The 27,721-nt window shown below is 44.0% G+C and overlaps 1 protein-coding gene across 5 annotated transcripts; it reads left to right on the top strand.

Annotated features, from left to right (window-relative positions):
• Window positions 1-1,627: 1,627 nt before the first annotated feature.
• On the top strand, window positions 1,628-26,095 carry LRRC61 (leucine rich repeat containing 61). 5 transcript variants are annotated; one of them, XM_077267915.1, is made up of 2 exons: window positions 1,628-1,717; window positions 24,632-26,095. In XM_077267915.1, the coding sequence occupies exon 2, from the start codon at window positions 24,801-24,803 to the stop codon at window positions 25,581-25,583; it is 783 nt and encodes a 260-aa protein (XP_077124030.1). In that variant the 5' UTR covers window positions 1,628-1,717; window positions 24,632-24,800; the 3' UTR covers window positions 25,584-26,095. The 5 variants fall into 5 exon arrangements, with proteins under 5 accessions (XP_077124030.1, XP_077124029.1, XP_077124031.1 ...); XM_077267914.1 differs by lacking the exon at window positions 1,628-1,717 and adding an exon at window positions 5,536-5,709; XM_077267916.1 differs by lacking the exon at window positions 1,628-1,717 and adding an exon at window positions 5,626-5,692.
• Window positions 26,096-27,721: the final 1,626 nt, after the last annotated feature.

The raw sequence follows: 27,721 nt of genomic DNA, 5'->3' as shown, positions 1-27,721 counted from the left end.
GTACTGTGCAGTGTATATATACAGGAGGAGTGGTACTGTGCAGTGTATATATACAGGACAGGAGGAGTGGTACTGTGCAGTGTATATATACAGGAGGAGTGGCACTGTGCAGTGTATATATACAGGAGGAGTGGTGCTGTGCAGTGTATATATACAGGAGGAGTGGTACTGTGCAGTGTACAGTATATATACAGGACAGGAGGAGTGGTACTGTGCAGTGTATATATACAGGACGGGGGAAGTGGTACTGTGCAGTGTATATATACAGGAGGAGTGGTACTGTGCAGTGTATATATACAGGACAGGAGGAGTGGTACTGTGCAGTGTACAGTATATATACAGGACAGGAGGAGTGGTACTGTGCAGTGTATATATACAGGACAGGAGGAGTGGTACTGTGAAGTGTATATATACAGGAGGAGTGGCACTGTGCAGTGTATATATACAGGAGGAGTGGTACTGTGCAGTGTATATATACAGGACGGGGGAAGTGGTACTGTGCAGTGTATATATACAGGAGGAGTGGTACTGTGCAGTGTATATATACAGGACAGGAGGAGCCGTACTGTGCAGTGTACAGTATATATACAGGACAGGAGGAGTGGTACTGTGCAGTGTATATATACAGGACAGGAGGAGTGGTACTGTGAAGTGTATATATACAGGAGGAGTGGCACTGTGCAGTGTATATATACAGGAGGAGTGGTGCTGTGCAGTGTACAGTATATATACAGGACAGGAGGAGTGGTACTGTGCAGTGTATATATACAGGACAGGAGGAGTGGTACTGTGCAGTGTATATATACAGGACAGGAGGAGCGGTACTGTGAAGTGTATATATACAGGAGGAGTGGCACTGTGCAGTGTATATATACAGGAGGAGTGGTACTGTGCAGTGTATATATACAGGACGGGGGAAGTGGTACTGTGCAGTGTATATATACAGGACAGGAGGAGTGGTACTGTGCAGTGTATATATACAGGAGGAGTGGTACTGTGCAGTGTATCTATACAGGAGGAGTGGCACTGTGCAGTGTATATATACAGGACAGGAGGAGTGGTACTGTGCAGTGTATATATACAGGACAGGAGGAGTGGTACTGTGCAGTGTATATATACAGGAGGAGTGGTACTGTGCAGTGTATATATACAGGAGGAGTGGTACTGTGCAGTGTATATATACAGGACAGGAGGAGTGGTACTGTGCACTGTATATATAGGAGGAGTGGTACTGTGCAGTATATACAGGACAGGAGGAGTGGTTCTGTGCAGTGTATATATACAGGACATGAGTGGTACTGTGCAGTGTATATATACAGGACAGGAGGAGTGGTACTGTGCAGTATATATACAGGACAGGAGGAGCGGTACTGTGCAGTGTATATATACAGGAGGAGTGGCACTGTGCAGTGTATATATACAGGAGGAGTGGTACTGTGCAGTGTATATATACAGGAGGAGTGGCACTGTGCAGTGTATATATACAGGAGGAGTGGTGCTGTGCAGTGTATATATACAGGAGGAGCGGTACTGTGCAGTGTATATACAGGACGGGGGAAGCGGTGCTGTGTAGGTTGTGAACATTAGTGGCCTCCAGGCTTTTCTTTCCTGTTGCTGTGGTTACAATGTTGGTTTACACTATGCCTGCACGCCATCTCAGGCAGGAGGAGGCCCCAGTCCTTGTTGTGGGACAGATTTCGGAGCCTCTCTGTGACAGGTGGGTGCCATTGACCCCTTATGATACAGATTTGTGAGATAATAGGCCAATTAATGATCTAAGTAATATAATACATGATAGGATTAGATACAGCAGCTCAGAGGAGTATCCTACGATCAGATACACGGCTCGTTTTTGGTAAAATGGGGTCCTGGACAAAAATGTCCTTTAGGGCGTGAGCTGATTTCTTACCTTCAGACGATCTCGATGATCTTTATTGAGGTCGTTCCCGGACTCAGAACTGCTATAGATCGCTCTGTTCCCATACATGTTATCGGCAGCACGTCTCCTGGTTACACCAGGCAATGTGCTGCTGAGAACAAGGATGAAGACGGATATTATCGCCATGCGGTGACCATATGGCGGTAGATACCAGTCCTGCAGGTCATGTAACGGATGGCAGTGCAGATATAGGTGGTGACTTATGGCTGACGTGTCTTCACTTTTCCATCTTGCTCAGACCGCCATGGTTTCCTCAGCAGCGAGCGTCAGTAGACTTTACCTCAGACACATTTTCTGCTCACATTTCCTGCATCGTCCCCATCTATTCTCTGTCACTACAAACTCCCCATCCTCTCACCCCAACACTGAGCCGCGGCTGCCGTATGTGTCCCTATTATTGCATGCTCTGTGACATGGTAGCAGCGCTCCTCTTAATGCCCCACATACTGATGCCCGCCACTGTGCCCCTGTCATATTACCGTAATAATGCCTCTTATGTGCCAACTTAACACTTAATATTCTCAGCTGAGTGCCCCTAAAAAGTAATAATGTCTACTAATGCCCCAACAGTCCCCCTATACACAATACAGTATGATCATCCCCCACAGTTCCCGTATATACAGAAAGATGTCTCCAACAGCTCCCTATACACAGTATGGGATTCCCATAGTCACCTGTATACAGTATAATATGCCAATAACTCCCCTATATACAGTATGATCCCCCACAACTCCCCTATATACAGTATGATGATCCCCCACAACTCCCCTATATACAGTATGATGATCCCCCACAACTCCCCTATATATAGTATGATGGTCCCCCACATCTCCCCTATATACAGTTATACAGTATGATGGTCCCCCACAACTCCCCTATATACAGTATGATGGTCCCCCACAACTCCCCTATATACAGTATGATGGTCCCCCACAACTCCCCTATATATAGTATGATGGTCCCTCACAACACCCCTATATACAGCATGATGGTCCCTCACAGCTCCCCTATATACAGTATGATGGTCCCTCACAGCTCCCCTATATACAGTATGATGGTCCCCCATAACTCCCCTATATTCAGTATGATGGTCCCCCATAACTCCCCTATATACAGTATGATGGTCCCCCATAAGTCCCCTATATACAGTATGATGGTCCCCCACAACTCCCCTACATATAGTATGATGGTCCCCCACAACTCCCCTATATACAGTATGATGGTCCCTCACAGCTCCCCTATATACAGTATGGTGGTCCCCCACAACTCCCCTATATACAGTATGATGGTCCCCCACAACTCCCCTATATACAGTATGATGGTCCCCCACAACTCCCCTATATATAGTATGATGGTCCCTCACAACACCCCTATATACAGCATGATGGTCCCTCACAGCTCCCCTATATACAGTATGATGGTCCCCCATAACTCCCCTATATTCAGTATGATGGTCCCCCATAACTCCCCTATATACAGTATGATGGTCCCCCATAAGTCCCCTATATACAGTATGATGGTCCCCCATAACTCCCCTATATTCAGTATGATGGTCCCCCATAACTCCCCTATATACAGTATGATGGTCCCCCATAAGTCCTCTATATACAGTATGATGGTCCCCCACAACTCCCCTACATATAGTATGATGGTCCCCCACAACTCCCCTATATACAGTATGATGGTCCCTCACAGCTCCCCTATATACAGTATGGTGGTCCCCCACAACTCCCCTATATACAGTATGATGGTCCCCCACAACTCCCCTATATACAGTATGTTGGCCCCACATTTCCCAATGTACAGTGTGATGCAGCTCCGTCTGTGCAGTATGATGTCCCCACAAGCCCCCTATATACACTATGGGACTTCCACCACTTCTTATCCGTGCACCCGATGTGGTTTAGGCCTCAGTGGGGCCCTCTCATGGATGGGGACCTTGTGCAATTGCCTAGTCAGAAAACCACCGCCCTCCATCCTAGGCCTGTGCAGAGCTCATTACCACAAAGACAAATGGTGTACTAGTCCAGAAATTAATGCAAATAACAATTTTATTAAGATACAAAATACAAACAGGTCAAAAGTGACAGTACAGGGTTAAAATCGGCTCACCAGCCGTAGTTGCATAATACGGGAACCAAAGTGGCACTCATAGTCCAGCAGATAAAGTAAGACATACTACAGTACTCAGTCCAGAATGACTGGCACTCCTATACATACTGTCTAACCCAACAGTGGGGGTAAAAGGAAGCAGCAAGGCATTCAATGGATTAAGGCTGACGACATACCAGATGATAATAAATGGAGCATGTATAGGAGTGCCAGTCATTCTGGACTGAGTACTGTAGTATGTCTTACTTTATCTGCTGGACTATGAGTGCCACTATGGTTCCCGTATTATGCAACTACGGCTGGTGAGCCGATTTTAACCCTGTACTGTCACTTTTGACCTGTTTGTATTTTGTATCTTAATAAGTTATTTGCATTAATTTCTGGACTAGTACACCATTTGTCTTTGTGGTAATGTATTAATTCTGGTGTGTCCTGCACATCCTATTTACCTGGCTTCCACATAATATGGCATTATGTTGTTTCATCTTGTTAGAAGCCATATATGTTTTCCATGTTTCTATCTGTGCAGAGCTCAGCAGTCAGTATCACACATGATGGGATTAGATACACGGCTCAGCAGTCAGTATCACACATGATGGGATTAGATACACGGCTCAGCAGTCAGTATCACACATGATAGGATTAGATACACGGCTCAGCAGTCAGTATCACACATGATGGGATTAGATACACGGCTCAGCAGTCAGTATCACACATGATGGGATTAGATACACGGCTCAGCAGTCAGTATCACACATGATGGGATTAGATACACGGCTCAGCAGTCAGTATCACACATGATGGGATTAGATACACGGCTCAGCAGACAGTATCACACATGATGGGATTAGATACACGGCTCAGCAGTCAGTATCACACAGGAGAGGATTAGATACACGGCTCAGCAGTCAGTATCACACATGATGGGATTAGATACACGGCTCAGCAGTCAGTATCACACAGGATAGGATTAGATACACGGCTCAGCAGTCAGTATCACACATGATGGGATTAGATACACGGCTCAGCAGTCAGTATCACACATGATGGGATTAGATACACGGCTCAGCAGTCAGTATTACAGAGGATGGGATTAGATACACGGCTCAGCAGTCAGTATCACACATGATGGGATTAGATACACGGCTCAGCAGTCAGTATCACACATGATGGGATTAGATACACGGCTCAGCAGTCAGTATTACAGAGGATGGGATTAGATACACGGCTCAGCAGTCAGTATCACACATGATGGGATTAGATACACGGCTCAGCAGTCAGTATTACAGAGGATGGGATTAGATACACGGCTCAGCAGTCAGTATCACACATGATGGGATTAGATACACAGCTCAGCAGTCAGTATTACAGAGGATGGGATTAGATACACGGCTCAGCAGTCAGTATCACACATGATGGGATTAGATACACGGCTCAGCAGTCAGTATTACAGAGGATGGGATTAGATACACGGCTCAGCAGTCAGTATCACACATGATGGGATTAGATACACGGCTCAGCAGTGATTGGCTGTATGGCCAGTGACGTGCTGCTCTCACACATGGGGGCCTCTGCTCGGTGCTGGGAGGAGGCTGCTTTGTAGCTGGATGTTCTCAGCCGCGGCTCCATCCTTGTCTCACTGTGAGTGTGATATGTAGGTCAGTACGTTATCTATAGGGTATCACACGGAGATGGGGAGGACCGTACATGTAATGTCACCCTGTGTATTATCTATAGGGTATCACACGGAGATGGGGAGGATCATACATGTAATGTCACCCCGTGTATTATCTATAGGGTATCACACGGAGATGGGGAGGATCATACATGTAATGTCACCCTGTGTATTATCTATAGGGTATCACACGGAGATGGGGAGGATCATACATGTAATGTCACCCCGTGTATTATCTATAGGGTATCACACGGAGGTGGGGAGGATCGTACATGTAATGTCACCCCGTGTATTATCTATAGAGAATGACACGGAGATGGGGAGGATCGTACATGAAATGTCACCCCGTGTATTATCTACAGGGAATGACACGGAGATGGGGAGGATCGTACATGAAATGTCACCCCGTGTATTATCTACAGGGAATGACACGGAGATGGGGAGGATCGTACATGTAATGTCACCTCGTGTATTATCTATAGGGTATCACACGGAGATGGGGAGGATCGTACATGTAATGTCACCCCGTGTATTATCTATAGGGAATGACACGGAGATGGGGAGGATCGTACATGTAATGTCACTCCGTGTATTATCTATAGGGTATCACACGGAGATGGGGAGGATCGTACATGTAATGTCACCCCGTGTATTATCTACAGGGAATGACACGGAGATGGGGAGGATCGTACATGTAATGTCACCTCGTGTATTATCTATAGGGTATCACACGGAGATGGGGAGGATCGTACATGTAATGTCACCCCGTGTATTATCTACAGGGAATGACACGGAGATGGGGAGGATCGTACATGTAATGTCACCTCGTGTATTATCTATAGGGTATCACACGGAGATGGGGAGGATCGTACATGTAATGTCACCCCGTGTATTATCTACAGGGAATGACACGGAGATGGGGAGGATCGTACATGTAATGTCACCTCGTGTATTATCTATAGGGTATCACACGGAGATGGGGAGGATAGTACATGTAATGTCACTCCGTGTATTATCTATAGGGTATCACACGGAGATGGGGAGGACCGTACATGTAATGTCACCCCGTGTATTATCTATAGGGTATCACACGGAGATGGGGAGGATCGTACATGAAATGTCACCCCGTGTATTATCTACAGGGAATGACACGGAGATGGGGAGGATCGTACATGAAATGTCACCCCGTGTATTATCTACAGGGAATGACACGGAGATGGGGAGGATCGTACATGTAATGTCACCTCGTGTATTATCTATAGGGTATCACACGGAGATGGGGAGGATCGTACATGTAATGTCACCCCGTGTATTATCTATAGGGAATGACTCGGAGATGGGGAGGATCGTACATGTAATGTCACCTCGTGTATTATCTATAGGGTATCACACGGAGATGGGGAGGATCGTACATGTAATGTCACCCCGTGTATTATCTATAGGGAATGACACGGAGATGGGGAGGATCGTACATGTAATGTCACCCCGTGTATTATCTATAGGGTATCACACGGAGATGGGGAGGATCGTACATGTAATGTCACCCCGTGTATTATCTATAGGGTATCACACGGAGGTGGGGATGATCTTACATGTAATGTCGCCCCGTGTATTATCTATAGGGTATCACACGGAGATGGGGAGGATCGTACATGTAATGTCACCCCGTGTATTATCTATAGGGTATCACACGGAGATGGGGAGGATTGTACATGTAATGTCGCCCCGTGTATTATCTATAGAAAATCACACGGAGATGGGGAGGATCATACATGTAATGTCACTCACCACGTGTATTATCTATAGGGAATGACATGGAGGTGGGGAGGATCATACATGTAATGTCACCCCGTGTATTATCTATAGAGTATCACACGGAGATGGGGGATGATCGTACATGTAATGTCACCCCGTGTATTATCTATAGAGAATCACACGGAGGTGGGGAGGATCGTACATGTAATGTCACTCCGTGTATTATCTATAGGGTATCACACGGAGATGGGGAGGATCGTACATGTAATGCCACCCTGTGTATTATCTATAGGGTATCACACGGAGATGGGGAGGATCATACATGTTGCTGGGAACCTGCCTTTGTGAATCCTCTCTTGGGCTAAAGCCTACATTTATATGGGAAGGTCGGATGCTACTGTAATGAAACGCCTGAGGCTGAGAGGTGGAGGGCTTAGTCAGAGAGCATAAGTATACTAAGTGCTACTTTATGTGTTAGTTATATATGGAGATGGCTACTATTAGGCCGGTGTCCCACTTGCAACTGCAATGCGAGGAACTCGCGCCTCAGCACCCGGCACTGCCGCTGGCAGTTCGGACCGGAGCATTCAGCTGCATAGAAATACATGCAGCCGCACACTCCAGTCCTGAGTGCCGGTTATTGAGGCGAGAGACTCGCGGGAGTTTCTCGCATTGCAGTTGCAAGTGGGACACCGGCCTTAGTAAGCCCCTGTTCCCACCTGTTTTCTGTCTGGAAGTGACAGTCAGTCTTTTGATATTTGAATAAATAGGCTCTCTGACTGAGGGCTCCACCTCTCAGCTTCAGACGTTTAATTACAGCAGGATTCTACCTTTCTGTATAAATGTAGACTTTAGTGTAAAAGAGGATTCACACAGGCAGGTTCCCAGCAACAAGAATCGCCTTATCTTGGCTGTCGGGCACACATTAATTGGCAAATCACACGGAGATGGGGAGGATTGTACATGTAATATCACCCCGTGTATTATATACAGGGCTGTCACTATGAATTTCAGGGCCCCATAGTGGCAAAATTTTCAGGGCCCCCTTGAGACTCCACCCAGGCTCCACCCCTCGAACTGTCCACAGCCTCACTGCTCTCGGAAAAACTCCACGCCTCACCAATCACACATTAACAGTTCCCATCACCAGATCACACATATAGCCAGCAGCTTTTGTTTTGGCCAAAAGATGTTTTAAGCCGCCACCATGACAAGGTAGACTCTTTTGGCCAAGCACTATTCTACTCTATCCTAGTAATCATTTTTTAAAATATCCAATACAATTTTGGTATATTTTTATTTATTTTTCAGTTTTTAAAATGACCAATAATATCACATACAAGGGACAAATACCATCGCACCATGACCAGACACCATATTACCACCACATAGTGACCTATACTACCACATACAAGGAACAAATACCACCACACCATGTCCTGTGATACTGCCCCATCTGCCCCGTGATCCTGCTCCAGCTGTCTCCATTGTATCCATCCTGCACCATGTGTCTCCATCCTGCCCCATGTCTCCATCCTGCCCCAAGATCCTGCACCATGTGTCTCCATACTGCCCCATGATCCTGCCCAATGATCCTGCCCCATCTGTTTCCATCCTGCTCCATGCTGCTCCCTGTGTCTCCATGCTGCTCCCTGTGTCTCCATGCTGCTCCCTGTGCCTCCATGCTGCTCCCTGTGTCCCCATGCTGCTCCCTGTGTCTCCATTCTTCCCCATGTCTCCCATCCTGCCCCCATGTCTCCCATCATGCACCCCTGCCACTTTCAATAAAAATGTTAAAAAAAAACACTTTCTCCTTACCTTGCCGCACTCCTGTGGCAAAGTTCTCTCCACGCAGTTCAAGCGCGCATTCACCGGCGTATGACAATGTCATACGCCGCCGATGTGCGCGCTGACGTCAGCTGCCAGCCTCCAATTGGCCATCGGCTTTTAACTATTGGTGTGCGGGCCTGAGCCGGCATGGCAATAGAGTTTAACTGAACCTGCGTCTCGGACGCAGGTTCAGTTTCTGCACCGGTAGAATCCTCCCGCTGTTGCTTGATGCGGGACTCCTCTGGTCATCAGGCCCCATATGCCAAGCAGGGCAGTAATGATTATCTATAGGCTTATCACACAGTAATGGGGATTATCGTACATGAAATGTCTCCCCATGTAATATCCATAGAGGTATCACACAGAGATGGGTAACAATGTTTTGAACTTTTGACTTGTAGGCTCCATATCTCACCATCCACTCCTGCTTCAAACACGAGACTACCAATATTTTATAGACAATCATCTTGGCTATCTCATGCATAAATTTGACTTGCAGTAATTTAGCATATGATTAGTTCTCCACTTCTCATAATCACCTGTCCGGTCCCCATCGCGTCTTCAGATCGCTCCCGCTCCAGCCATAGGCCTGGACTTTTGTGTTTGACTAGGCCAGAAATGTGGGTGGTTTCGCACCCTGAAAGGTTATAGCTCACGCTGTGATGTTGTCATGCTGGAACCTTTAGCTTCATGTCATCATGACCTTTGCAAGAACAAGTGTAGAATTCTCGCGGTCTGATCCCAGTGTGAGACTCCTGGAGATTTTCGAGCGAGCAGGGACGATATGAAGGAGGTGGTGAGGACCAGATTGGTAATATGAGGAGCGTGAAACCTGAGCGGTGAGCAGTGAACAGAGCATAAGGATTTTTTATTTTTTAACATTCTAATTGCCTTTTGTGGTTCACTTTACAGCATTTGATGAACACGGATTTTTTTTTAATTTGCACAAAAGCTTATTACCAAAAAAATCTGCAATTTGGCTATTGTGGATTTTTATCAAATTTGAGTAAAATTAAATTCCAATTTATTATCTAATCTATAGTGTATGTATGTGCTCTGCCTATACGTGTGTGTATATGTGCTTTGGTATACATATATGTGTGTGTTCTGTGTATACATATGCATGTGTATGTGCTAGGTGTATACATGTGTGTACATGCTCTCTGTATACATGTTTGTGTGTGCATGTATATGCTCTGTGTATATATGTACAGGTGCTTCTTACAAAATTAGAATATCATCAAAAAGTTAATTTATTTCAGTTCTACAATACGAAAAGTGAAACTCATATTATGTAGTCATTACACACAGAGTGATCTATTCCAAGTGTTTATTTCTGTTAATGTTGATGATTATGGCTTACAGCCAATGAATACCCAAAATTAATTATTTCAGTAAATGAGAATAATTAACAAAAACCACTGCAAAGGCTTCGTAAGCATTCAAAAATGTTCCTTAGTCTTTCAGTAGCTCCACAATCATGGGGAAGACTTCTGGACATCTGTCAGGTCAGCAGGCGTCACTGACACACTCCACAAGGAGGGGAAGCCACAAAAGGTCATTGCTAAAGAAGCCGCTGATCACACAGTGCTGTATCCAAGCAGATTAATGGAGAGTTGTGTGGTAGAAAAAGGTGCAAAAGCAACCGGGATAAGCACAGCCTTGGAAGGATTGTTAACCCCTTAGCGACCGCCAATATGCCTTTTAACAGCGGCAGTTAAGGGTACTTATTCCGTAAAAATGGCACTGAGAAATAAGGTTATAGCGCCCTCCCCAGTGTCGGAAAATCTCCGGAGTCTTGGCTATGGGGAGTAGCTGACATCCCGGAGAACATGATTCGGGTTGGTTTTTACCGTCCCCAGTGTTGCGATCTCTGTTATTTACGGAATAACGGCAACCGCCAAAAAAAAGAGGCAGATTTTCCATTTATTTCTCTCCTAATATGATCCAGCACATCAGAGGAGAGAGAAATAGGGTCCCCCGAGCCCTCTGGCTCTGTCCCCCTGCCCTCGGTATCTTCTTCCGGGAAGAAAATGGCGGGCGCATGTGCAGTGCACCCACCGATATCTGCCGGCCGACACCAGGCAACAATAGGAGATTTTTCCTATTGGTTCATTTTGATCACTGTGATAGACCCTATCACAGTGATCAAAATAAAAATAAATAGTAAATCATACCCCACTTTATCACCACCTTAGTTCGGTAAAAATTTATTTTTTTCCATTAGGGTTAGGTTTGGGGTTAGGGTTGGGGTTAGAGCTGGGGTTGGGCTACGGTTAGGGTTGGAGTTAGGGTTAGGATTGGGGCTAGTGTGAGAGCTAGGGTTAGGGTTGAGCTAGGGTAAGGGTTGGGGATAGGTTTAGGGTTGGGGAGGGGGTTGTGGTGTTGGGGTTAGGGTGGTATTGGGGTTATGGTTTGGGCTGGGATTAGGGGTGTGTTGGGGTTAGGGCTGTGTTAGGGTTGGAGTTACAATTGGGGTGGTTCCACTGTTTAGGTACATCAGGGGGTCGCCAAATGCAGCATGGCGTCCACCATTGATTCCAACCAGTTTTGCGTTCAAAAAGTTAAACTGCACTCCCTCCCTTTTGAGCCCTTTCATGCTCCCAAACAGTGGCTTCCTGCCACATACGGGGTATCGGCGTACTCAGGAGCAATTGCACATCAAATTTTGTGTTCCATTTTCTTTTGCTACCATTGTGAAAATAAAAAAAAGTTTGGTTCCAAAGTAAATTTTTTGTGAAAAAAGTAAAATGTTAATTTTTTCCTTCCACTTTGCTTTAGTTCTTGTGAAGCACCTGAAGGGTTAATAAACTTCTTGGATGTCGTTTTGTGCACCTTGAGGGGTGCAGTTTTTAGAATGGTGTCATACTGGGGATTTTCTGTCTTATTGACCCCCTAAAACTCACTTAAAAAGTGATGTGGTCCCTAAAAAAAATGGTTTTGTACATTTTGTTGGAAACATGAGAAATCGCTGGTCAACTTTTAATCCTTATAACGTCCTAACAAAAAAAAATTGTTTCCGAAATTGTGCTGATGTAAAGTAGACATGTGAGAAATGTTATTTATTAACTATTTTGTGTGACATGGCTCTCTGATTTAAGGGCACAAAAATTAAAAGTTTGAAAATTGCAAAACTTTCAACATTTTTGCCAATTTTTTTTTTTTTTTTTTCATAAATAAACGCAAGTCATATCAAAGAAATGTTACCACTAACATGAAGTACAATATGTCACAAAAAAACAATCTCAGAATCAGTGGGATACGTTGAGGCTTTCCAGAGTTATAACCTCATAAAGTGACGGTGGTCAGAATTGTAAAAATTGGCCCGGTCATTAAGTACAAAATTGCCTCTGTCACTAAGGGGGTTAAGAAAAGGCCATTCAATAATGTGGAGGAGATTCACCAGGAGTGGACTGCTGCTGGAGTCATTGCTTCACCACACACAGACGTGTCCAGGACATGGGCTACAAGTGTCACATTCCTTGTGTCAGCCACTCATGACCAATAGACAACGCCAGAAGCCTCTTACCTGGGCCAAGGAGAAAAAGAACCGGACTGTTGTCAGTGGTCCAAGGTGTTTACAGATTAAAGTAAATTTTGCATTTAATTTGGAGATCAAGGTCCCGGAGTCTGGAGGAAGAGCGGAGAGGCCACAATCCAAGCTGCTGGAAGTCTAGTGTGAAGTCTCCACAATCAGTGATGGTTTGGGGAGCCATGTCATCTGCTGGTGTAGGTCCACTGTGTTTTATCAAGGCCAAAGTCAGCGCAGCCGTCTACCAGGACATTTTACAGCACTTCATGATTCCCTCTGCCGACAAGCTTTCTGGATATGGAAATGTCATTCTCCAGCAGGACTTGGCCCCTGTCCACACTGCCAAAAGTACTAATACCTGGTGTAAAAACAACAGCATCACTGGGCTTTATTGGCAGCAAACTCTCCTGACCTTAACCCCATAAAGAATCTATGGAGTATTGTCAAGAGGAAGATGAGACACCAGACCCAACAATGCAGACGAGCTGAAGGCTGCTATCAAAGCAACCTGGGCTTCCATAACCCCTCAGCAGTGCCACAGGCTGATCGCCTCCATGCCACGCCGCATTGATGCAGTAATTGATGCAAAAGGAGCCACGAACAAATATTGAGTGCATTTACTGATCATACATTTCAGTAGGACCACATTTCAGACTGTAAAATAATTTTTGTGTTATAAAGTATTCTAATTTACTGAGATAATGACTTTTGGGTTTTAATTGGCTGTAAGCCATAATCATCGACATTAACAGAAATAAACACGTGAAATAGATCACTCTGTGTGTAATGACTCTATATAATACAGCTCTGGCAAACATTAAGAGACCACTGCAAAATGTTCAGTTTGTCTGATTTTTCTCTTTATAGATATATTTTTGAGTAAAATGTAAATTGTTCCTTTATTCTATAAACTACTGACAACATGTCTCTGAAGTTCCAAGCAATACATTTTGTATTTCTTTTCTGAAAATGATAAATGGTCAAAATAACAAAAAAAAAAAAAAAAAAGAGAAAGGAAGAATTCGCATGTCATCTGTTACTCATATTGTCTTGAAATATTCTTGGCTTAATTGCCTTTGTTAGGGCCCTGTGCGGCCAGGGATCTTAGGTTTATTGTAAAATGTCTGTTTGTTATGTGAGAAAATTCAATAAAAACGATTGGACACAAAAAAATACCAAAAAAATGCTTTGCTTGCAGACCTCAAATAATGCAAAAAAAACAAGTCCATAATCATTTAGAAACAACAATACTAATGTTTTAACTCTGGAAGAGTTCAGAAATCAATATTTTGTGGAATAATCATGATTTTTAATCCCAGCTTTCATGTGTCTTGACAGCTTTCCACCAGTCTTTCACATGGCTTTTGGGTGACCTTATGCCGCTCCTGGTACAATAATGTCAGCAGTTCTTCTTTGTTTGATGGCTTGTGACTATCCATCTTCCTCTTGATTACATTCCAGAGGTTTTCAATGAGGTTCAGGTCTGGAAATTGGGCGGCCATGACAGGGATTTGATGTGGTGGTCTTTCATCCACACCTTGATTGACCTAGCTGTGTGGCATGGCGCATTGTCTTGCTGGAAAAACCAGTCCTCAGAGTTGGAGAACATTGCCTAAGCAGAAGGAATCCACTTTTTTTTCAGGATAACCTTGTATGCGGCTTGATTCTTGCGTACTTTGCAAAGAACAACCTGCCAAATTCCAGCCTTGCTGAAGTATCCACAGATCATCACCAAATTTCACAGTGGGTGCAAGACACTGTGGCTTGGTCGCCTCTCCAGGTCTCCGTCTAACCATTAGACGACCAGGTGTTGGGCAAAGCTGAAAATTAGACTAATCAGAGATGATTACCTTACTCCAGTACTCTATGGTCCAATCCTTATGGTCTTTGGCAAACTTCAGCCTGACTCTCCTTTGCTTCTCATTGATGAAAGGCTTTTTTTTCTAGCTTTACATGGCTTGAGTCTTGCCTCTAGGAGCCTGTAACGAACTGTTCTTGCCATGCGGTTCACCCCAGCTGCCATTTGCCATTCCTTTTGTAGATCACTTGATGTCATCCTGCGGTTGCTGAGTGACATTAGAATAAGATGACGGTCATCCCGGTCAGTGGAGAGTCGTTTTCGACCTCTGCCGGTCTGTAGCTTTGTTGTCCCCAATATCTGCTGCTTGACCTTGTTGTAATGGACTGCCATGTGAGAAATTTTAAGGATGGAGGCAACATGACGCTTACTGTGTCCCTCTGTGTTGTGAATTTGCTTTTTGCTCCCTCTAGTGGTTACTAGTTTTTTGACTCTGGTTTTTCTGTCATTCCTTTTATCCGCACCTGGGTCGTTAGTTAGGGGTGTTGCTATATAAGCTCCCTGGACCTTCAGTTCAATGCCTGGCAACGTAGTTATCAGAGCTAGTCTGCTGTGCTCTTGTCTACTGATCCTGGTTCCAGTTATATCAGCTAAGTCTGCCTTTTGCTTTTTGCTATTTGTTTTGGTTTTGTATTTTTGTCCAGCTTGTTCCAAATCTACATCCTGACCTTTGCTGGAAGCTCTAGGGGGCTGGTGTTCTCCCCCCGGACCGTTAGACGGTTCGGGGGTTCTTGAATTTCCAGTGTGGATTTTGATAGGGTTTTTGTTGACCATATAAGTTACCTTTCTTTATTCTGCTATCAGTAAGCGGGCCTCTCTGTGCTAAACCTGGTTCATTTCTGTGTTTGTCATTTCCTCTTACCTCACCGTCATTATTTGTGGGGGGCTTCTATCCAGCTTTGGGGTCCCCTTCTCTGGAGGCAAGAAAGGTCTTTGTTTTCCTCTACTAGGGGTAGCTAGATTCTCCGGCTGGCGCGTGTCATCTAGAATCAACGTAGGAATGATCCCCGGCTACTTCTAGTGTTGGCGTTAGGAGTAGATATATGGTCAACCCAGTTACCACTGCCCTATGAGCTGGATTTTTGTATTCTGCAGACTTCCACGTTCCTCTGAGACCCTCGCCATTGGGGTCATAACAGTTTGCCAGGCCAGTATTAAATGTTTAATGCATTGCAGAAGAGGGATTATAAGAAAGAAGATTCTGAGTTTTTTTTTTTTTTTTTTCTTCTTCCCCTTTACCTCAGAGTGGCTATGCTTGCTGCAGACATGAATGTCCAGACCTTGATTACAAGTGTGGACCAGCTGGCTACTCGTGTGCAAGGCATACAAGACTATGTTATCAGAAATCCTATGTCAGAACCTAAAATACCGATTCCTGAACTGTTTTCCGGAGACAGGTTTAAGTTTAGGAATTTCGTGAATAATTGTAAATTGTTTTTGTCCCTGAGACCCTGTTCATCTGGAGATTCTGCTCAGCAAGTAAAAATTGTTATTTCGTTCTTACGGGGCGACCCTCAGGATTGGGCTTTTTCGCTGGCACCAGGAGATCCGGCATTGGCTGATCTTGATGCGTTTTTTCTGGCGCTCGGTTTACTTTATGAGGAACCCAATCTTGAGATTCAGGCAGAAAAGGCCTTGCTGGCTATGTCTCAGGGGCAGGACGAGGCTGAAGTGTATTGCCAAAAATTTCGGAAATGGTCCGTGCTGACACATTGGAACGAGTGTGCACTGGCCGCTAATTTTAGAAATGGCCTTTCTGAAGCCATTAAGAATGTTATGGTGGGTTTTCCCATTCCCACAGGTCTGAATGATACTATGGCACTGGCTATTCAAATTGACCGGCGGTTGCGGGAGCGCAAAACCGCAAATTCCCTCATGGTGTTGTCTGAACAGACACCTAATTCGGTGCAATGTGATAGAAAAACCGCAAATTCCCTCATGGTGTTGTCTGAACAGACACCTGATTTAATGCAATGTGATAGAATCCTGACTAGAAATGAGCGGAAAATTCATAGACGCCGGAATGGCTTGTGCTACTACTGTGGTGATTCTACACATGTTATCTCAGCATGCTCTAAACGTATATCTAAGGTTGTTAGTCCTGTCACCGTTGGTAATTTGCAACCTAAATTTATTCTGTCTGTAACTTTGATTTGCTCACTGTCATCTTATCCTGTCATGGCGTTTGTAGATTCAGGTGCTGCCCTGAGTCTCATGGATCTCTCATTTGCTAAGCGCTGTGGTTTTACTCTTGAACCATTAGAAAATCCTATTCCTCTTAGGGGTATTGATGCTACACCATTGGCAGCAAATAAACCGCAGTATTGGACACAGGTTACCATGTGCATGACTCCTGAACACCGCGAGGTGATACGTTTCCTGGTTTTACATAAAATGCATGATTTGGTTGTTTTAGGGCTGCCATGGTTACAGACCCATAATCCAGTCCTGGACTGGAAGGCTATGTCAGTCTCAAGTTGGGGCTGTCGTGGTATTCATGGGGATTCCCTGCCTGTGTCTATTGCTTCTTCTACGCCTTCGGAAGTTCCGGAGTATTTGTCTGATTATCAGGATGTCTTCAGTGAGTCTGAGTCCAGTGCACTGCCTCCTCATAGGGACTGTGACTGTGCTATAGATTTGATCCCAGGCAGTAAATTTCCTAAGGGAAGACTGTTTAATCTGTCGGTACCTGAACATACCGCTATGCGTTCATATATCAAGGAGTCTCTGGAGAAAGGACATATTCGTCCGTCTTCTTCCCCTCTTGGTGCGGGATTCTTTTTTGTGGCAAAAAAGGACGGATCTTTGAGACCTTGTATTGATTATCGGCTTTTAAATAAGATCACTGTCAAATTTCAGTATCCTTTACCGCTGTTGTCTGACTTGTTTGCCCGGATTAAGGGTGCCAAGTGGTTCACCAAGATAGACCTTCGTGGTGCGTACAACCTTGTGCGCATTAAGCAAGGTGATGAATGGAAAACCGCATTCAATACGCCCGAAGGTCATTTTGAGTACTTGGTGATGCCTTTTGGGCTCTCCAATGCGCCTTCAGTTTTTCAGTCCTTTATGCATGACATTTTCCGGAAGTATCTGGATAAATTTTTGATTGTTTATCTGGATGATATTTTGTTTTTTTTTCTGATAATTGGGATTCGCATGTGGAGCAGGTCAGGTTGGTCTTTAAAATTTTGCGTGAAAATTCTTTGTTTGTCAAGGGCTCAAAGTGTCTCTTTGGTGTACAGAAGGTTCCCTTTTTGGGGTTCATTTTTTCCCCTTCTGCTGTGGAGATGGACCCAGTCAAGGTCCGAGCTATTCTTGATTGGACTCAGCCCTCGTCAGTTAAGAGTCTTCAGAAGTTCTTGGGCTTCGCTAACTTCTACCGTCGTTTTATCGCTAATTTTTCTAGCATAGTGAAACCTTTGACGGATATGACCAAGAAGGGCTCCGATGTAGCTAACTGGGCTCCTGCTGCCGTGGAGGCTTTCCAGGAGTTGAAACGCCGGTTTACTTCGGCGCCTGTTTTGTGCCAGCCTGACGTCTCACTTCCCTTTCAGGTTGAGGTGGATGCTTCGGAGATTGGGGCAGGGGCCGTTTTGTCGCAGAGAGGCCCTGGTTGCTCTGTTATGAAACCTTGTGCCTTTTTCTCTAGGAAGTTTTCGCCTGCCGAGCGAAATTATGATGTGGGCAATCGGGAGTTGTTGGCCATGAAATGGGCATTTGAGGAGTGGCGTCATTGGCTCGAGGGTGCTAAGCATCGTGTGGTGGTCTTGACTGATCACAAAAATCTGATGTATCTCGAGTCTGCTAAACGCCTTAATCCGAGACAGGCCCGCTGGTCATTGTTTTTCTCCCGCTTTGATTTTGTTGTCTCGTATTTACCAGGTTCAAAGAATGTGAAGGCCGATGCTCTTTCTAGGAGCTTTGTGCCTGATGCTCCTGGAGTCGCTGATCCTGTTGGTATTCTTAAAGATGGAGTTATCTTGTCAGCTATTTCTCCGGATCTGCGACGTGTGTTGCAGAGATTTCAGGCTGATAGGCCTGAGTCTTGTCCACCTGACAGACTGTTTGTCCCGGATAAGTGGACCAGCAGAGTCATTTCCGAGGTTCATTCCTCGGTGTTGGCAGGTCACCCGGGCATTTTTGGCACCAGAGATCTGGTGGCCAGGTCCTTTTGGTGGCCTTCCTTGTCAAAGGATGTGCGGTCATTTGTGCAGTTCTGTGGGACTTGTGCTCGAGCTAAGCCTTGCTGTTCTCGTGCCAGCGGTTTGCTCTTGCCCTTGCCTGTCCCGAAGAGACCTTGGACACATATCTCCATGGATTTCATTTCTGATCTTCCGCTATCTCAGGGCATGTCCGTTATCTGGGTGATATGTGATCGCTTCTCCAAGATGGTCCATTTGGTTCCCTTGCCTAAGCTGCCTTCCTCTTCCGATCTGGTTCCTGTGTTTTTCCAGAACGTGGTTCGTTTGCACGGCATCCCTGAGAATATTGTGTCAGACAGAGGATCCCAGTTCGTTTCCAGGTTCTGGCGATCCTTTTGTAGTAGGATGGGCATTGATTTGTCGTTTTCGTCTGCTTTCCATCCTCAGACTAATGGACAGACGGAGCGAACCAATCAGACTTTGGAGGCTTATTTGAGGTGTTTTGTCTCTGCTGATCAGGACGATTGGGTGACATTCTTGCCGTTGGCTGAGTTTGCCCTTAATAATCGGGCTAGTTCCGCCACCTTGGTTTCGCCTTTTTTCTGCAACTCTGGTTTCCATCCTCGCTTTTCTTCGGGTCATGTGGAGCCTTCTGACTGTCCTGGGGTGGATTCTGTGGTGGATAGGTTGCAGCAGATCTGGAATCATGTGGTGGACAACTTGAAATTGTCACAGGAGAAGGCTCAGCGCTTTGCCAACCGCCGCCGCGGTGTGGGTCCCCGACTACGCGTTGGGGATTTGGTATGGCTTTCTTCCCGCTTTGTTCCTATGAAGGTCTCCTCTCCCAAATTTAAACCTCGTTTTATTGGGCCTTACAAGATATTGGAAATCCTTAATCCTGTATCTTTTCGTCTGGATCTTCCTGTGTCGTTTGCTATTCACAATGTATTTCATAGGTCCTTGTTGCGGCGGTACATTGTGCCTGTAGTTCCTTCTGCTGAGCCTCCTGCTCCGGTGTTGGTTGAGGGCGAGTTGGAGTACGTGGTGGAGAAGATCTTGGATTCTCGCCTCTCCAGGCGGAGGCTTCAGTACCTGGTCAAGTGGAAGGGCTATGGTCAGGAGGATAATTCCTGGGTGGTCGCCTCTGATGTTCATGCGGCCGATTTAGTTCGTGCCTTTCATGCCGCTCATCCTGATCGCCCTGGTGGTCGTGGTGAGGGTTCGGTGACCCCTCACTAAGGGGGGGGTACTGTTGTGAATTTGCTTTTTGCTCCCTCTAGTGGTTACTAGTTTTTTGACTCTGGTTTTTCTGTCATTCCTTTTATCCGCACCTGGGTCGTTAGTTAGGGGTGTTGCTATATAAGCTCCCTGGACCTTCAGTTCAATGCCTGGCAACGTAGTTATCAGAGCTAGTCTGCTGTGCTCTTGTCTACTGATCCTGGTTCCAGTTATATCAGCTAAGTCTGCCTTTTGCTTTTTGCTATTTGTTTTGGTTTTGTATTTTTGTCCAGCTTGTTCCAAATCTACATCCTGACCTTTGCTGGAAGCTCTAGGGGGCTGGTGTTCTCCCCCCGGACCGTTAGACGGTTCGGGGGTTCTTGAATTTCCAGTGTGGATTTTGATAGGGTTTTTGTTGACCATATAAGTTACCTTTCTTTATTCTGCTATCAGTAAGCGGGCCTCTCTGTGCTAAACCTGGTTCATTTCTGTGTTTGTCATTTCCTCTTACCTCACCGTCATTATTTGTGGGGGGCTTCTATCCAGCTTTGGGGTCCCCTTCTCTGGAGGCAAGAAAGGTCTTTGTTTTCCTCTACTAGGGGTAGCTAGATTCTCCGGCTGGCGCGTGTCATCTAGAATCAACGTAGGAATGATCCCCGGCTACTTCTAGTGTTGGCGTTAGGAGTAGATATATGGTCAACCCAGTTACCACTGCCCTATGAGCTGGATTTTTGTATTCTGCAGACTTCCACGTTCCTCTGAGACCCTCGCCATTGGGGTCATAACACTCTGCTAGTAAAGCCAGAATTGAGCCCTTCTCTTCCTCACTCAGGACTTTTCTCTTCTACTCCTTTAGCATGGGGTAAAAGTTATGTTTTCATTCCTATTACTTTTGGGATATTCCTAGCACTTGTTTTGCCATCCAGCTTGTCCTATTGCAAGAGGATTGTGAACACCACAGCAGGTTTTTTTTTATACTTTCCTTCGTTAAATAAGATTTGGTTCAGGTGATCATCTAATCAGAAGCACATTAAGTAGAATGAGGTGTCCTTTGGTTGGAATCCAACTGACACTGGAATGGCTTTTAGACTTGGAGAGAAGCGGATTTTTATAAAACTATGCAGTGGTCTCTTCATTTTTGCTAGAGCTGTATATGAGATTCACTTTTTGTATGGAAGAACTGAAATAAATTAACTTTTTGATGATATTCTAATTTTGTGAGAAGCACCTGTATGTTGTTTGTGTATACATACGTGCGTATGTGATCTGTGTATACATGTGAGTTCGCTATGTTTATATACATTTGTGGGTATAACATTCAGTGCTTGTACATGTATGTGTATCATACTGTATGTGTCTGCAAAAGCCACGTTTATAAATACTGGCAGCAAAGACGAGAGTTAATAGGTGTAAACATGTCGGCATTCACCCACCCAGTGAGCAAAATGATGCTTATTCATTGGGTGTATACAAAATCCAGGGCATGCGTATGAGAAAATAAAACCAAACTAACGCATGTGTGTACAGAGGAATGGGACTGATCGCTGCAAGGTAATAAACATAGAAAACTGCAATTCCGGCTGCATAATAAAATGTTATACAGTATATTGCAATGAAGTTTAGTACAAATTACTCATGTTACATCTGCATAAAAGGTCAATTGTATGTACAGTTTAAATAAGAAGTTTCCATCCACTATATATAAAGACAGATCTGCAGGTTTTTCTCAATATCTGACATGAAATCAGAAAAAAACTTTCCCGTTTTAGGTCAATTAGGATTACCATAATGACTAATATTTGACAAATTCCAGAATAACGAGAGAAAATTTTAAGGCATTTTTATTACTTACCGCAAAGTCAAAAGTATCCATTTAATTAGTACCACTGCCTTTAAACTGAATGACTTGGGTTAGCCGTTTGGGATCTCCTTCCACAAGCTTCTCACAATAGCTGGTTGGAATTTGGGCCCATTCCTCCTGACAACACTGGTGTAACTGATCCAGGTTTGTAGGCCACCTTGCTTGTACCGGCCTTTTCAGCTTTGTGATGGCCGCTCCAAAACATTGACTTTCTTAAGACACTTTGTCACCTTTTTGCTTCAGGTCTTTGTCCATTTGGAAGACCCATTTCCGCCCAAGCTTTAACTTCCTGGCTGATGTCTTGAGATGATGTCATAAGATTATTCTGATATTCTATGGAGACCGGTGACTTGGATCAAAGTGAAGACAGAAACACGGTATATCAAGACTTAATAGAGTATATTGTAAGAAAACAGGCTTCAGTTAACGGGTGAAAAGCAAACAGAGGCTCTAAGAATCAAGCAGCAGACAAATGCAGACTCAGGAATATAAGGGTGTTGTCAGTACAGACCGATGATGAGAGTTCAAGCCCAGAAATGCAGGTTCCAGAGCCCAGACTGGGCTCCTAGTGGGGAGCAGGCTGCAGCAGAGGTGTGTACAGAGCAGATCCGGAGAAGTAGAGTCTTTCAGATGGGAGGCAGACCGGTAGCAAACGGGGTATCCCGATGAACAGAAGAGACAGGCAAGATACAAGTCGTTCTAGCTTGGCAGCAGGTGAAGTACGAGATACACAAGCAAGGTATAGTGTGCAGAGTCCCTTCATATATGCAGCAAACAGAAAACAAGGAATATCAAACAGGAAACAAGATGGCCCCCGTGAAGCCACTAACTCCATCTTAGATAAGGGCAAGATCAGGCAAAACAGGTACACAATTCAGTTCCTTACATGTTGCTTCAGTATTGCCACATAATCTCCTTTTCTCATAATACCATCTATTTTGTCACGTGCACCAGTCCCTCCTGCAGCAAAACAACCCCACAACATGATGCTGTCGCCACCATGTTTCACAGTTGGGATGGTGTTCTTAGGCTTCAAAGCTTCTCCCTTTTTCCTCCAAACGTAATGATGATCATTATGCCCCAAAACTTCAATTTTAGTTTCATCAGACCACAAGACATGTCTCCAAAAATTAAGGTATTTTTTTCCTGTGTGCATTTGCAAACATTAATCTGGCTTTTTTTATGTTTCTTTTGGAGTAATGACTTCTTCCTGGCAGAGTGGCCTTTTCAGCCCATGTTGATACAGTGCTCATTTAACTGTGGATATTTAAACAATCTTACCAGCTTCTGCTATCATCTTCACAATGTCTTTTGCTTTTGTTCTTGGGTTGATGTGTATATGTCTGACCAAAGCACATTCATCTCTGGGACACAGAATCCGTCTCCTTCCTGAGTGGTATGATGGCTGGACATTCCCATCTTGTTTGTACTTGCGTATTATTGTTTGTGCAGATGAACGAGGCACCTTTAGGTGTCTTGAAATTGTACCCAAGGATGAGCCAGACTTGTGCAAGTCCACAATTATCTTCCTAATATCTTGGCTGATTTCGTTAGACTTTCATATGAATCTACACAAAGAAGCAGTGTGTTTCAGGTGTGCATTAAAATACATCCACAGGTGTGTCTGTAATTAACTCAGATGTTGCAAAGAAAACAGAAGCTTCCGAACACATGACATCATCATATGGGCAGTCCAGAATTGTTTAAAAGCATAGTAATCTTAATATACTGTATGTAAACTTTTGACTAAGTAATAAAAATGCCTTAAAACATTCTCTCTCTCTCATTATTCTGGCATTTGGCAAATATTAATAATGATGGTAATCCTAACTGACCTAAAACGGGAAAGGTTTATTCTGATTTTATGTCAGATATTGCGAGAAACCTGCAGATGTGTCTTTATATATAGTGGATGGAAACTTCTGGTTTGAACTGTATATATCAAGATAAAGTTTGTGAGAAATGAGAATAAGTGTAATAGGGAACGATAATTCCAATAATGAATAAAAAGATAAATATGTCTAAAAAGTATGAAAGCTTATAAAGAAACTTATAAAAAGAATCCAATCATGATGTTTGAGCGAATACTTTCTAAGTATTGAGTAAATAAAATAAATAACTGGCATGATATGATAATGGAGGCGTAAATAATTACTATTTTGCAAACCACAATAGAAATAAGTACAGCCCAACATGGCAGTAGCCATGATAAATATTTCATGGAGCCAGAACAAGATTTTCTCTCTGTATACCAGTTTATTAGACTATGTAGTCTCATATACTAATAATAAAGGAATATCTGCCTCCATTTGTGGTGGGTTTCTGGTTGATGACTCACCTATTTCGCGAGCACATCCAACTTTCCTACAAGCTTCCTGTTCTTAGATGGTGCAAGGAGGGAGATGGATTGGAATGTCACTTTTCATCCCCCGGCCTGTCTTTGGAGGTTTTCTCCCCAGAACAGGGATCATTCTTGGAACCTCTGCGTGTTCTCCCAATTATCCTTTGGGCAGAGGCCTGAATAATGTCCAGGAGCTCATACAAGTTTGTCTTTTCTGCTCTGGGCTAGCTGTACGAATAGCTTAGATACAGTGGCAATAAAACACACAATATGTTTGGATTTAGCAGCTCAGTAAACAGTATCACATTTGAGTCAGTGCAAGAAATGTTTACCCTGATAAATAACTGTAATTTGTTTGTATTTTTCAGAAATTTGTGAACCATCGTAGAAGTCATGTGACGCATTATTGCTTCTGGACCACTGGTTGATAAATTAGTATATGAAACATCACAACCACATCTTGGCCAAGGAGACATCTTGAGCCAGGATATATCTAATGGATTGAACGAGTTGAAGTTTTAGAACTTTTTCTTGGCCATGGAAACCAGGAACAACAAAGATCAGAACCCAGAGCATGCCAGGATCACCCCCGAAATGCTGAAGTCTAGAACTGGGGAGTTTGACCTGGAGTCCATCCTGTTTCTCAAGTTGCGAGGCTTGGGACTGCAGGAGTTGGGTTGTATAGGAGAATGCTTGAACCTGGAACGCTTAGACCTGTCAAATAACCACATTTCACACCTTGCTCCATTGTCCTCTCTCAAACAGATGGTGGCCCTAAATCTTTCCTGCAATCGGATCTCTTGCTTGGAGCCTCTGTCATCTTGTGACTACTTGCAGACCCTAAATGTGGCGGGGAACCTGCTTTGCAATGTCGAGAATTTGCAGTGTCTGAAGGGTCTTCGTAGGCTTGAGAGCATCCGTCTTCGGGACCCTGTGTATAACTTGAGCAATCCGCTTTGTGCCAATGGGTCATACAGACATGCCGTGTTGGACACCATCACCAGTGTCAGAGTCATTGATGGTGAGAGGGTGACAGGTTCTGGGAGTGACCTTTACCATCTTTGTAAAGACATTGATAATTCCTTAAAGAGATTCATTGGTAATGGAGCACTGGAGGTCTCCGGGGCCGTCAAACCCTGGGTGGATGAAGGCTTTTGGGAACTGAAACCCTCACACAGCTCCATTATTGAGGAGACCTATAAACAATTTAATGATATCCTACAAGAGTGTAAGGAACTGAGCAAGAGGGCTGACGATGCCATCTCCCAGGCTGAAAGAACGCTCAACATAAGAAGTGACACCAACTCCTATGTCTTCTGAGCCTGGATTTGGTCTGGCTGCACCTGTTTGGATTGCTTTTCCTTGCCCTCAGTGGCTCAATTTTTTTGCAGAGTCTCCACTCTTAGATATCAAACTTCTGCAACCCCAGAATTCTTCACTGACTTCCATCTTTAAGACTAAACTCTTGAAGGACTTAGGATACATCCACCAAGGGTGAAAACACTTCTAATTTTTCAACTGGATTTGCAGAAGGAAAATCCACATTGGGATTGCTCAGCACATGTGGGCAAACCTCAACTTGGGAATAGCACCAAATCCTACATGTGTCAACATAACTGTAAAGTCCAAATCTCTCCTAACTGGGCTAACCCTGAGTATATGAGCCCAAAGAGCTTCTTAAAGGAGCACTAATTTTAAAAATTGGGTTTGTAAAAGCAGAATTTTTTTCCTGGACAGTCTTTCTTGGAAAAACATTGCAGTCAGCCTCTGAGATAACTGATAACATAGAACAGTAGATTGCATTCAACGGAACATTAAAGGTGTTGACTTGTGATGTAGACTCCCTTTAATACTTGACAACTTTCCTTGGAAATGACCCATGAGGAGAAGTCATCTGTAATGGCACAACTTTATGGAATTCCTTGCCACACTAGTGGCTGCCCCTTTACCGTGCCCCATCCCTCATGCTTTAACTTTGTTCCTTTTTGCATTTGGGTCAGTAGGTTAGATCCTGTGTATAATGTCCACTCACAGACAAAATCATGGACTAAGTTAATCTGTAATATGGTCACATAGCGCCAAGTGAAGGACCTGAGAAACCGCACCCGATCCCTATTCAAGTAGCATTTTTCACAGATCCCCTGGTCATGGTTATGTAATGACATTTCCAACTCGTTTCCTCCTGCATTACCTGTGCTTCAGTCCGCAGTGAAGTCTGGGAAGGTTAAAAACACAATCTAAATGTTACTGTGAGTGCAGAATACACAATAAACCCAAAGCTAATCCTCCTATATAATGCTGCATTGGTGGCCGCCTGTGTCTATGGATAAACCCTGAACAAAAAGATTAGGGTGTGATTTTTAAAGGAAACTTGTCACCTTGAAAACCACTATTTGCCTGAAAAATATAGAATGTATGGGAAGGTAAATAGCGCTACAATGCTGATGAACTTATTTTCTCCCGGGAGCTGCCGGCTTTCAGTCATTGGGTCGTACATGCAGTGATTAGTCATCGCGCACAGAACCGCTTAGTATACTGTGATTGTACGCGCACTTAGTACTTTGATTAACAGCTTGATCTGCACAGATGAGATGCAGTTCTGGCAATAGTGACCGGTGCTGATAGCGGTGACTGTGGCGGATCTGTGAACCCAGATGACTGAAAGCCGGCGGCTCACGGGAGGAAATGACTTCATCTTTTCCCGATAGCTGCACTTTCAGAGAGCTCTGAGATTGTACTTTATGTTAATGGTAAATTTAGGTCAATTAAATTTGCATTTATTTGTGAAAATGTTGAAAATTTAGCAATTTTTAAACTCTGAATTTTGATGCCCTTACAGCAGATAATCACAGCAAATAAGATGTTTAACAAATCACATTTCCCGTATGTCTACGTTACATGAGTATCATTTTTGCAATGATATTATATTTTGTTGGGATGATAGAAAGGTAAAAATTTTTGCAGCAAATTTACATTAAAAAAAATGTGCAAATACCATTTTTTTTTTACCTATTTATTCAGGTTTGTAGGAACTTTCAGGGGCCTATTTAAGGGAAGAAGACCCCCAAGAGTGATACATTGAAGGGTGAAGTTTTTTTTAAATAGTATTAAAAAATGTTGTCAGAAACTTTGTTTCACAAATAGTTTTTATCAAATTTTTACGTTATAAGTACGTTATAAACAGTATGAGATAAATAATTTTTACTACAATAAAGAAAGACGACAAGGGTGAGTCAGGAAGAGAAAGAAAACGAAGGTTAGGTACGGGAAGGGAAAACGTGGGTAGAAAGGGAATTAGATAGATGGGAAATGGAGAGAAGGAAAGGTCTAAAACAAGATGGGGAGAAATAAAGAAAAACCAGAAGACAGGAGTTTAGTAATATTTATGGTGATCATTTGATTCAGTTAAAGATAACGTTCACTAGAATTATTTATACTGGGAGTCATTTCATCCCATA

The sequence above is a fragment of the Ranitomeya variabilis genome, chromosome 6, assembly GCF_051348905.1.
Source record: "Ranitomeya variabilis isolate aRanVar5 chromosome 6, aRanVar5.hap1, whole genome shotgun sequence".
In the NCBI taxonomy this organism is placed as follows: Eukaryota; Metazoa; Chordata; class Amphibia; order Anura; family Dendrobatidae; genus Ranitomeya; species Ranitomeya variabilis.
The sequence above is the reverse complement of the archived record's forward strand: the minus strand, read 5'-3'. Positions and strand labels throughout refer to the sequence as shown.